The 13,145-nt window shown below is 41.7% G+C and overlaps 1 protein-coding gene across 2 annotated transcripts in view; it reads left to right on the plus strand.

Annotated features, from left to right (window-relative positions):
• Nucleotides 1-11,621, plus strand: part of LOC126188200 (uncharacterized) — a 318,265-nt gene extending 306,644 nt beyond the window's left edge. For both annotated transcript variants that reach the window (XM_049929743.1, XM_049929742.1), the window contains exons 11-13: nt 8,356-8,411; nt 10,787-10,874; nt 10,970-11,621. In XM_049929743.1, coding sequence (XP_049785700.1) covers nt 8,356-8,411; nt 10,787-10,874; nt 10,970-11,001 — 176 coding nt within the window. In that variant the 3' untranslated portion in view covers nt 11,002-11,621. The remainder of the gene's footprint in view (nt 1-8,355; nt 8,412-10,786; nt 10,875-10,969) is intronic.
• Nucleotides 11,622-13,145: the final 1,524 nt, after the last annotated feature.

Genomic DNA, 13,145 nt, shown 5'->3' on the forward strand with positions numbered 1-13,145 from the left:
AGCTGCAAGATCACCAGTGATACATGTACAGATACCAGTCTCATACAATTGGTTATGGTGCGATCGAATGGGCGTGTAAAGTGAGGCTGGTGACAGGAACTGTCTGTGCTATGGTCCATTTTATGGTTCGACTGCACTGCTAACCTATTGTAATGTACTGTTCCCACACCCTCCACCCAACAGTTTCTGGCCCCTCTCTTCTATATCTCCCCCTGTTTCATGTCCCCTCACTCTCACTGTGCACCAGTCTCGACCAATGCATCCACAGGTCTTTTTCCCTTCCTCTGCTGTCCTCCTTTCCCAATTTCCATCCCCCTCCCCCTTCCTCTCTGTCTCCCTCACAGGCTCCTGACAATGCATCTGGCAGCCTTGTCTGGCTACCATCTATTCCCTGCACACTCTTTTCAGACAGCAGTGACTTCTCTTCTCCTCACCTGTGCCCTGCTCTCTCCCCTCCTTCCCCACCTCACTTTGGATTGCTGTTTGCATTTGACGTGGCACCACTGCATTCTGACTAGAGATAGTGGTTTGCGTGTGTGTGTGTGTGGGGGGGGGGGGGGGGGGGGGGGGTGCAATGCTTGCATGAATCTGTGTGTGTTTTCTTTTCTGAAGAAAGCTCTGACCAAAGGTAAATGTATAACAGTTTTTTTGTTGTGCCTTGTCCTTATGGTGAGTAGCAATCTTTTCCTTATGTTCCATTGTTTGATTTCACCCATAATAAGATTAATCCCTAGGGCAATAGACTTTGATTAACCACACTACTGATGATGTGGTTTAATGAGCAGCCCACACTTATTCTTCACTCATAAACTGATCCATAAAGAGTGTAACCTTGCGAGAAGTAATAACTTCATGGTGTCAGTTCTGGATTGGGATAAACTCTATTTGGTTCCCTCAATCCTCCCTACCCCTAATTGTTGGTAGAGTCACTTTTTGCAGCCAAAGAAAGGCGTCCTGGCATATTTTTCAATACTGATTTTGTTTGTAATATTATCATCTTGCTAGGATGACTGAATCTTTGTTGATAAAAGTACCATTATTATTGGCTATTGTTTTCATGGTCTGTAAATGATTTCTAGAGGTGACATTAAGTTAGTGGGGTAATCTATGCCCCATTTACTTCTAAATATTGCACATTATTGTATACACAGTTGATGTGTCTTTATGTGCTGTGAGTTATAACTCTTTGTTACCCTCCTGTATTCCTGAATAAGATGCGAGAGATTTTTTACTTAAAAAAAAGGTCCATAAAATTAACTGATTGTTATTCTTCACCTTGTGGTGTAAATGTGACATTTTATGTGCTGGACTGGTATCAGGTGCACATGCTCTTAATCAGTGGCATCATACTGGCCTTTATTTTCTATCATCCTACCCTTTCTTTTTGTCCTTTCTTCACTGACTCTGTGGAGAACCACCTTGTTCTGTATCTTATCAGTCTGTAATTTTTGATATCGGTACCTCCATACCTCTCACACTTGGATTCTCTTCTTTTCTGGTGTTCCTACAGTCCATGATTCACTACCATACAATACAAACATACATTCTCAGAAATTTCTTTGTCAGATCAAGGCCGATATTTGATACTAGCAGATTTCTCTTGGCCAGGAATGCCCTCTTTGACTATGCATCTTTGTCTTTCTAGCTTTGTATGTCATATTATTTTGCTTCCACGGTAGACAAGCTTCTTCACACATGCCTAAGATGTTTGCTGATAACGTTTATATAGTTGTCTAATGATATTACTGTGTTATTAAGTATATACATTTGGGTGTTGTGAAATTGCCATTAAGCAGTATTTTCAATATTGGCATGTCATGCAAGACTTGTAATAAGTCAAAAACCATAAAACGTTGATCTGTATCATCATTGATTCTAACAAAACAAATTAATGAGCCATTCATATATCTTTTATAATGTACTATTTTTTTGAACATGTTTACTTTTCTTGCAGAAAAATGTATTTTTTAAGTGAGTGTCAAAAGTATCTGCAAAGAAGTTGGAGATGCTGTAACCCACAGTAAGACCGCCTCCTGCTTCTGTAGTCTTAGGTTGAAAGTGAAATAAGTATTTACATTTCTTTCATTTATAAAATTGGTATTTTTATGCTTTACTACTTTCTTTGGATTAACTGTGTCGTTTCACTGACAAAAAGATTTTATATTTTTATATCGTTTCTCTGCATAATGTCATCTTTATTTTTGATGGATTAAGAACTTTCAACTATGTAGAATTGCTAGTGAATCTTATTCAGCAGCTGTATGAGTCTGAAGCCTGGTGTATGCCCTGGGCCTCATCAAACAACTGTTTTGAGGGATTTTAGGATAACATGCAAACTTTGGATTCTTTTCACTAGTGACTGAATATTTACTGGCATGTTTACGAGTTAATTTAATGAATAACTTTAACAACTCACCAAATAGTAGAGACACGAGTCATTGAATGTCACATAAAAACAATTGAGAACTCTGCTAGCTTTCATTCAAAGTATTTCCCTCCTCTGTTCTGCCTCACCCTTCCCAATTCACTTCATCGGAATTGTAGCTGTGTGCTGCACAAGCTCACCAGTGCTTGTGCCTGTCTCTGATTCCTAACCCTTGCATCTGCTGTCTCTCCCTCCCACATTCAAATCTTGCCTCTATATCACACAGGCTTCACCCACCCTTCGCCAACCCCCTCTCCCACTCCCCATTTCCTTTTGCCCCTCCACCTGACACAAACCCTCACCCCAGTTGAGCTACAGTTCCAGCACAGTGTATTCAGCTGGCACAATGCAGCCACACGTGAATTTGGGTGGTGGTGGTGGTGGTGGTGGTGTGTGTGTGTGTGTGTGTGTGTGTGTGTGTGTGTGTGTGTAGTCTTGTTCGTGTGCCTTTCAATGACACAATGCCTCCACAAGCAGGTATGCTGTTATTCTTAATTCTTTGCATTCCATCACAATTTCCCATTACCAATTATTAAACAGTGGAGACCAGGACCAGAGCAGGATGCAGAAGGTCTAATCACATAGAACTGAGCAACTAATCACATTAGAAATTTACCATTGATGAATATATCTATAAAATGCCAGCCAATCAGAGCTAAGCACATGTAAATGTACACGTCTGTCCTAACATGCCCTACTGGTTAAATTAGCTCAAGCAGGGTCGCCACAAGTTTCCCCAAGTGAAATTCCCTGACCTTTCCCTGACAAATTTTGAGATCTCAGGGGTAAGTAAAGACATAAGTTGACAAACAAATGTAAGGACTTCTGTACTTCTAAACATGTGAGCAAAAAATCTTAAGTACTAAAATCCACATCTTTTGTAACGAACTGTTTTTAGGTGGAGAAAGCAAGCCAGATGGTATATGTGTTTCATTAAGATGTTATTTTATTTCAATAAAACAAAACGCATTTGGTGACAAAAATATGCATTTCATTGGAGTCGCAAGACGGAAAAAAATCCGTACATGTTCTTTGTTTAGAAGGGGTCTCTTTAAAATGTGTTGACATTATTTTAAGATTAAAATTTTTGCACATTTCAACAAGCTTTTGGCAATTTTGGTTTGTCCATTTATGCACAGGAAATCCGCCCACTGTTTTCTTATATTTTTTCTCTTTACCCAATTGAGCATTAAGATCACCTATTACAATTTTAACATGGTTTGAGGGAATTTTTGAGGTGATGCTTTCTAATGTTTCCCAAGCTTCATTAACTTCTTCACATTTCTTACGGGTATCCTCATTGACTGGCACATGGGCATTAATTAAAGTGTATGCTTTATTTGCACATTTAAGAGAAATTGTCATTAGTGCATTATTAACGGATTTACATCTGTTATTGAATTTAAAATATTTTTGAAGACTGCAAAAGCAACTCCCAGATGTGGTGTGTTATTAAGTATTCTTTTATCTGTTTTGCTTTTAAAAAGACAATAATGACCAAAATCCATGGTGTTACTGTCCGTCATTCGTGTTTCTTGAAGTGCCAAAGTTTGAATCTTCTCTTCTTTCAATGTATCTCCCAATTTATGAAGTTTACTTGGTTGCAAAAGTGGTTGTATGTTAAGCGTTGTAAAACATGTATTTGTTTCAGTTTTAAGTTGGCCAGAGAACTCCGACTTCCTCTGTTGAATCACATTGCATTTTAACGTGGCTGCTCCAGAACCCGTAAGACCAGTTGCACCAGTAATACTGGCGGTGGATTGACCATGTGGGGTAATATTGTGATTATCAAAAATGCTCCATCGTGATTGTACCTGGAATCAAGTGGGGTTGAGTAGACTCACTGAGTAAACTCACGGTGTTAAGACTGAAATTATTAGTCCCAGAATATAAATTTCAGCCGCACCACTGATGAACAGACACTGACCACTTTGCCACTTGCTACAGAGAGTGTTCGGTTTTGTTTTGCTGTGGTCCAGGACTACTTATTCTGTATTCACAGCTGTCCATCATATCTGATGGAAGATTCACTTTCCGCCACCTGTGACCCAACCAATACCCTAGACAAGGTCGGGTTCTTAGATTTTCAGTTAAAAATCTTGAAGCCTGGACCATTGTTTTATATACATAATTAAGTTTGTCCAGAACCCTCAGAGTGCACGTCCTACTCACACTTGTCCAGTTTTTATAATATACTATTTTCTGTCCACAGCTGTATCTGAATAAGTGAATGCCATGTATATTTCACCCTGGCAACTGTCTGATAACCTCCTCCTTTACAATGTGTGACTCCAGAGAGGAAGTTAAATGTATTTGTCATGTTCAGTCTCTTGGCGTTATCTTTGCCCTGAAACACACTCATGAAATCACTGATTTTTGTAGGTTCCATTTCTCATGATCTGGTTGACGTATTAAGAGATGGACTGTGCTTCATATTTTTAAAATATTCCAAGTAAACTAAGACAAGGACTTAAATCCAACAGGTCATTTTCAAACATAGTTACATGCCCCCATATTCATCACCACCCCCACCCCCATTCCCTGAGGTATTTGACTCCCACAGTATTTTCATATGAATAAAACGTCGTGCTCATATCAAATGTGAATGAATTGCTCCAGGTGTTTCTGAGTTATGCTTTTGTCGGCCTTTTCTCCTGTACCCTCACAGTGGTGTCTTACTGGCACAGTAATTTTTACTGGACAACAAGTGATACACACACCAAGTCTGGTAGAAATTGCTTCAGGCATTACAGAAATATGCTAATACATCACTGTCTTTGCCCTCTCATGTCCCCCACCCCCATGGGCGAAACAAATTTGGAATTGCCACCAATGAGCTTAACAAACCTGAAAAATATGTTTTTGGTGAATCAAATGTATTGTAACAGACACTTTCTCAGCAGGTAATTTATGCACATTGCACCTGCAGGGATTGAAATGCAATCTGCCAAGCACAGCTATCATGCAGGAATTCCAATTGAACAGGCAGTCAGTGCTCTGCGCACATCACAGTAAGGGAGGACTACTTTTACACCTCCATTACTATGTGAGGTACTTACCCGCAAAGTGCTTCTTTCCAGACAATTAGTGATAGGTGTACCAAGTTTGCTTTAAAATCAATCCAGTATGAAAAGAATAGATTGCTGCTAACCCAATAGAGGACTTGTTGAGTGGCAGACAGGCACAGTGTAAAAATACTGTTAGAGATTATTCAGCTATCGGACCGAGTCCTTCACCAGACGTAGACAAAACAAAACCCACATACATTCACACAAGCCCAGTTCACACGCAAACACACTTATACTTGGCCACTGTTGCCTCCAGGTGCTAACTAAGGACTCATTGTGCCTGCATCTAAGCTGAGCAGCAATCTTTGCCGGGTGGGCTATGGCATCTCAGAGGGATGGAGAGGAGAAGGGCTATCAGTGTAGGTTGTGGTGGGGATGGGATGGTGGGGCTGCTAGGTGAAGCATTCAGAGGCTGTGTGCTGGGAGGGGGGAGAGGGGGTTGTAGGGTTGGAATATGATGAGGAAAGAGGATAGATATGTGGAGGACAGGAACCAATGAAGTCTGAGGCCAGGGGGGTTACCTGAATGCAAGATACGTTGCAGAAGGCGAGTTCCCGTAGGCACAGTTCAGAAAGGCTGTGAAACCGTCACTGGATTCAAGCACATTGTTTTGGGTGACATGCTCAGCAATTACAGGCTCCAGCTGTCTCTTGGGCACAATTTTGGTGGTGACCATTCATGTGAACAGACAGCAGGGTAGTCGTCAGGTCCACATAGAATGCAGCTTAATGGTTACAGATGTGCTGGTAGATCTCAGGGCTGCTTTTACATGTGGCCATGCCTTTGATTCAGTAGGAGATGCCTCTGACAAGACTGGAGCAGGTGGTAGTGGGAGGATACACGGGACAGGTTCTGGAACTATGTCTGTCACAGGATTACAAACCATGGGGCAAATTGTTGGAAGCATAGGCAGAATAGGTATGGACAACAATATTGCATAGCTTGGGTGGGCAGTGGGAGGGTTGAGAGAGGTAGTGGGGAGGATATTTCTCATTTTGGCACAAGACAAGAGGTAGTTGAAACCTTAACAGAGAATGTCATGTAATTGCTCCAGTCCTGAGTGGTACTGAGTCACAAGAGGGGTGCTCCATTGTGACTAGACGATGGGTATGTGAGTGTGGCAGGTGACTGGGGAGACAAAGCAAAAGCAATCTGTTTCTGGAATGAGGAGGGGGGGGGAGGTAATTTCAACCTGTGAAGGCCTCAATTACATATTTGGAGGAGGACTGCAGTTTAGACACTTGGCATATTTGGAAAGGGACTGCTTGTCACTGCAGATGCGATGATCCCGGGTGGATGGCTAAGCAGTATAGAAGCGACTGCTTGGTGTGGAATAAGCAGCACTTGTCTAAGCAAAGGCATTGTTGGTGATACGTAGTTTTGATATGGGGAGGTACTGATGTAGCCATCTTTGAGGTGGAGGTCGACAATGAGGAAGGTGACTTGTTGGGCTGAGGGGAACAGGGTGAAGAGAATCGAGGAAAAGGTGTAGAGATTCTGGAGGAATGTGGATAGGTTGTCCTCAGCCTCCACCACCCGCCCAACCCACACAGTATCCTTGACCATCCTTATTTCACCCTGTTCCCAACACATGCGCATGCACAATGTGTAACCCCCCCCCCCCCCCCACACACACACACACATCATACTGTGCTTTTTGTAATTGTGCATCACTGGTATGAGCTGCTAATTTATTACTACAGAGATGATAGTATTTAAGCTACTTAATCAATAGGTGTAATGTGTAAGAGTTCAATGAATGCATGTAAAAATTGATTCTGCTTGTCAGTGGGAAGTTATTCAACTTGCATATATGGTAACAATTAATGAAGAATCTGAAATGAGCTGTAGTCTCATTGGAGAGTAATCTGCAGTATAATGTATAATAGCTGTTACTGGTGCTTCAGATTCTGTAGGAACCTTTAAACGGTGTAATACATAACACTTAAGCCTGTTTTGTTCTCTCTGCACATGCATCTGAACTGCCCTGTTGCGAGTTCCTGTAGCATTCAGTAGTTTGCTGGGCCACAAAGTACTTAGAATGGCACACATTAACCAGTTTTTGCAGTACATTGCCCTCATGGGGACCCATATCACACCTCAGCTCATAACTCATACTCACTGGGCAACTGCCGTGGATTCACTATGACTTGCAGGTTGACTTTTCTAATACTTTTGATGCCTGGACTCTTAATTAAAGTTGTGGATTTAGTGTTCTAACATCCTCACTAAAAATCACTCTCTGGGCTTCCTCCCCCCCCCCCTTTTCAGCTTCCACCAAATGTCTTTTTTTTTTAATTTGTTTATTGCTGTTGATCAGGAGCTTGAAAGATAGTCCTTTAATACTCACAGATGGCAGCTACTATTTTTAAGAGTATATAATTCATTAATTGAGTTTTTACATTGCAGAGAGATGTAACATATGTGATTTATTTAGTCTTCTCTACAAGTTAGTATTAGTATTGCAGTGGAAAATGAGTGTGACCCAAGTAATACAGTATGTGCATGGCAATGAGAGGAATGCTCTGTGGTAGTGTGATTTAGAAGGTAACAGATGAAGACTTTCATATACTCATTGCTAATTAGTAATGGACTATGTAAATGCAGTGAATGACATCCTTCTCTCCTGAGAGGGGAATGTAAAATATTAAGGAACAGAGACTCTAAGATAATTTCAAAATGTTCCTCTCTTATTAAAGGCATGATTTCAGTTGATTAGGCAACATAGTACATTAAGCAACAGTTGATCAACAACAGTCACTAACAGCAAAAGAAAATTGAGGTTGTTTCCTTATATTCAGGCGTGCTGATTTAATTCCTGCATGATCTTTCAAGTACAAATATCTTCCAATTTTTTTCCAGATCCAGATGCTATCTTAATAACTCATACACCACAAAATGAAGATCCAGAACTGAAGGTAAGTAATATTCTTCATTATTCTGTAATACTCAAAATTAGATATAATTCAGTACAAGTTTCAATGTAGAAAATTAAAATGAATATTTTAATTGAAAGCACAACTGTGATAGTCAGTTTCACTTTCGTATTCATATCAACTGGTCAGTGCTGCATCTGTATTGTGAGAAGTCATTGCTTCTCATAGTAACAATGTAAATTATGTCTGTCCTGAAAAGCCATTCCTTGCAATAAAATGTAACACTGCCATATGCCTTAGAGATCGAATGACTAAAAGAGAGAGAAAAAATTAAAGTAAAGCAAGGAAAACAATCCTCTCTCTCTCTCTCTCTCTCTCTCTCTCTCTCTCTCTCTCTCTCTATCTGTCTATCTATCTATCTATCTATCTTTTTCTTTCTTTCTCTCAGTAACTGTGGGTCTTTGAATGGACTGAGTTCAGCCAGTTTGATGGCACGTATTGCTTAGTTTCTTGCAAAATCTGGCATATATCCCCCATAATGAAACACTCATTTTGTCAAATCCATAAACCATTGTGAAACTTCCTTTTGATTAAAAATGTGTGCCATATGAGGCCTGATCCTTGCCTCTTTAACAGTGCAGATACTCGGGCACAATTCACAACACAATCCACTGCTTCAGTTTCCCATTACCTCTTTCCTAGTTTCCAAACTCAGCAGATACTCTCCTATGTGCATTACTAGACAGATCACTTGGGGGAAAGGGTATGGTAGAGACTGAGAGGTGCTATTTCCAAACTATAATTCACCCCCCCTCCCCACCTCTTAGTCACACCCCCCACACCAACCTTTCCACTGCCCGCCTCTCGGACCCCACTGCCCAGCTCTCGGCCCTCCCTCCACCTGCCTCTAGGTCCCTGCCTCAAGGTCCCCCCCACCCACCTGTAGGTCCCCCCCCACCTTCCTCTATGACCTCCCCCACCCACCTTTACATCCCCCCCCACCTGCTTCTATGTCCCCCCACACCCACCTCTAGGTTCCCCCCCCCCCCCCAACTGCCTCTAGGTCACCCCCCCACCCGCGTTAGGTCCCCTCCACCCACCTCTAGGTGCCCCCCCCACCTGCCTCTAGGTCCCCCCTTGCCTGCCTCTAGGTCTCCCCTTGCCCGCCTCTAGATCCCCCCTTGCCCACCTCTAGGGTCCTGCCTTGCCCACTTCTAGGGTCCTGCCTTGCCCACTTCTAGGGTCCTGCCTTGCCCGCCTCTAGGTCCCGCCTTACCCGCCTCTAGATCCCGCCTTGCCCGCCTCTCTGACCCCACCACCTGCCTCTCGGCCCTCCCCCCACCTACCTCTATGTCCACCCCTGCCCGCCTGTCCACGCTCCTCTCTCCCAATCCCCCCCACCCACCTCTCCACATGCCCCACTCCACCGCCAACCTATTGGACTGCCCCACTCAGCTCTCAGCACCCCCTACCACGCTCACCTGTGGGCCTCCCTGACCTGTCTCTCGGCCTCCTCCATCTACCTCTCAGCCTCCTCCATCTACCTCTCAGCCTCATAACCCCCCCCCCCTTCCCCACCCAATGTCTGCCTCATGGCCAGCCCCATCTACCTTGCTCCCTTCCAACTCTCAGCCAGCCCCATCCACCTTGCTCCCGTCTGCCTCTCGGCCAACCCCGTCCACCTCTCTCCCGTCAGCCCTCTCGGCCGAATCCGCCTGTGCCTCTCAGCCGAACCCGCCTGTGCCTCTAGGCCAAACCCGCCTGTGCCTTTCTCTCGGCCGAAGCCGCCTGTGCCTTTCTCTCGGCCGAAGCCGCCTGTGCCTCTCTCTCGGCCGAACCCGTCTGTGCCTCTCTCTCAGCCGAACCCGCCTGTGCCTCTGATTCCTCCATCCATGCCGCTGCTCACTCCATCTATTCATCTATCTCTCTGCTCCATGTGCACCCTTCTGCCCACACTTGTACCACATTGCTGATCAACACCACCAACAACAACATCTCTTTTGCTGTACTACCACCCTCTTTAGTGTGTGTGTGTGTGTGTGTGTGTGTGTGTGTGTGTGTGTGTGTGTGTGTGTGTGTCCATTCTCCATCCATGATTTCATGGTCTTAATCTTGTCTCTCCTTGTAGAATCTTGCAAAACTCGCTGATGAGATAATGTTCACAGTTTAACAATACTGCTGTCTCCACTACCAGCTCTCAGTCACTAAATTATGTTATTTACATGTACTTACTGAAACAATAGTAATTTGACTGATTAAGAAGAAAACTATGGAAACATCCTGAAAATATGCAAACTATTTCTGCACTTGATGAGTAGGTTCTTTTAACTTAACTGTAAATATTTATTTCATTATTGACCTTTATGTTGTAAATCATACATTTGCATTTTAAGAATTATATCTTGTGAATGTTACAGAACCTGCGAGATCCTACTCTCACAAGGCATACAGAGCAGTTCTACCTAGCTTGGGCTGATAGACGAAAGTGTGCCCACTCATTTCCTGGTAAACTGAATGTTATGTGTGTCTTTTTTTAAAAAATGAAATAATAGTTTGTGTTGAAGTATGACATTACAAATCTATGCCTCCTTCTTTTATAGTTTTCAAGCCAAGTTTCTTGCAAGTGTCATAGAGGAAATGTGAAACAGTCAACTTGATGTTCAGTGCTCATTCCTTTTTTTCTGTTTCACTGGTCTCAGAAATTACATCTGAAGAAGTTGCCATCAAGTAATCATTACATAATATGAATAAGTATTTTCAGAAGATATACTGAATGTTGTGTTTTATCCATTAATTTTAACGTTGTTGATATATATCTGTTCAGAAGAAAATATGATTACATGCCTGCTTTAAACAGGCAAATTATTTTTTTTCTATAAGTTTCAATATATATATTTTTTATACTCTGAATTAAAAATTTTATGAATGGAGAAAAGTACAAAAACTCTCAAAATTACCCTGATTTTAAAAGTAATGTGAAGTAGCTTGACATGTTTGGTATGTTTAGTGATACCCACAAGTGACTAGCAGTGTTATCAGACTAGAATAGACAACACAGTGATGTAATGGATTTTTTAATTACACATCCCAATGCAGGAAACTACAATAGCATTCAAGGGATGTGTTGAAAACTAAGGCAAGTAGGAATACTGTAGCATTAAGTAAATAGACTGAAGATTGGGAGCAGTAAATTAAGGGAACATAAATATTCGATGCAATTCAACGTTACCAAAACCGTAGAGGATGGTAAGAGCTATGGCTAAGGAGATCTGAGTGCTGAATAACACGTAATGTACAAGAGAAGACAGATGTTACTTAAAGAATCTTAATCTTAATTGAACTAACAAAAGAACTTGGTAGGACATAATAATAAACTTTAGGGCACTAAGTATAAAGAACAACCAAATGCCAAAAGGAGGGGAGAGGGAGTGGGAGAGGGGGGAAGAGGGAGAGGGAGAGAGAGAGAGAGAGAGAGAGAGAGAGAGAGAGAGAGAGAGAGATGGATGGAAATTGGGTGTACATACGAAGTAAACAAACTTCTTGAACTGACAGGTATGGGAATGTAAGCCATCAGGAAGAGGATAGAGTAAAAGAGGAGCATACTGTGTAAGCAAAGTACATATAACACAAGCCAAGTACAGACTGAATATTAAATGATCAGCCAATGCATGTGATTAACATATTGTGTGGGAGTCCAGGTCGTCTTATCACGGACAGTTGTTCTGCTTCATCTCAATTACTACTTCTTGCCTGCTTCTATATGTACATATGAATATCTGCTTGTATACTCTGTAAGCCTCTGTGCAGTATATGATGGAGGGTATTTTATATCATTGCTAGTCATTCCTTTTCCGTTTCACTTATGCCTACCTTTATACTTGCCTATGAGTCTTAATATCTCTGTTATCTCCTGATGTAAAATAAATATTGGGAAGTAGTGTAATCATTCAGCAGCCTGTTGCAAATGTTGGTTCTCTAAATTTGCTCATATTGTTTTGCTTCCCTGCAACGATTCACAATTAAGCTAATGGGGCATTTCCATAGCACTCTCGTACTGGTTAAATCAGCCAATAAAAAAATTTTCAACACAGCTCTGAAATGCTTCAGTGTTCTTATTTTATCCAACTTGTTTGGGATCATAAATATTTGAAACATACTGGAGAGTGGATGGCACAAGCATTCTGTATGTAGTCTTATTTACAGGTGCACTTCTCTTTGTCAGGACCCTCCCATTAAACTGTAGTCAAAAACTCATCTCTAAAACTGACCTTTCATTGCTCATTTCACTTCATGTCAGTTTGCAACTTTACACCTAGATATTTCATCAATTTGTCATCAGCAAATAGTCTCGGATTGTGGCCCACCCTATCTGACAGAGAACATAAATGATTCTATCACACTACTCTAGGACACTCTTGAAATTAGTTTTGTCTCTCATAATGAACACTCACCATCCAGGATGATATGCTGTATATTGCTTAAAGCCTTTGATCCAGTCACACTTTAGAGAACTTATTTCATATGCTCAAACTTTTCTTAACGAACTACTGTGTGGTACAGTGTACACAGAAAGCTAAAAATTTAGAATCTGCCTGTTGTCTTGCATCCATGTTTTGCTGTGTGTTACAGTGTATTATTTGTGAAAATGGCAAGCTGTTTTTTAGCATTAGTGGTGCTTTCTAAATCCATGTTGATTTATAGACAGAAGCTCCCCTATCTTTAGAAAAGTCATTATATTTTAGCTTAGAGTATTTTCAGGGATCCTGAAGTGGACTG

Source organism: Schistocerca cancellata, chromosome 5, assembly GCF_023864275.1.
Source record: "Schistocerca cancellata isolate TAMUIC-IGC-003103 chromosome 5, iqSchCanc2.1, whole genome shotgun sequence".
In the NCBI taxonomy this organism is placed as follows: domain Eukaryota; kingdom Metazoa; phylum Arthropoda; class Insecta; order Orthoptera; family Acrididae; genus Schistocerca; species Schistocerca cancellata.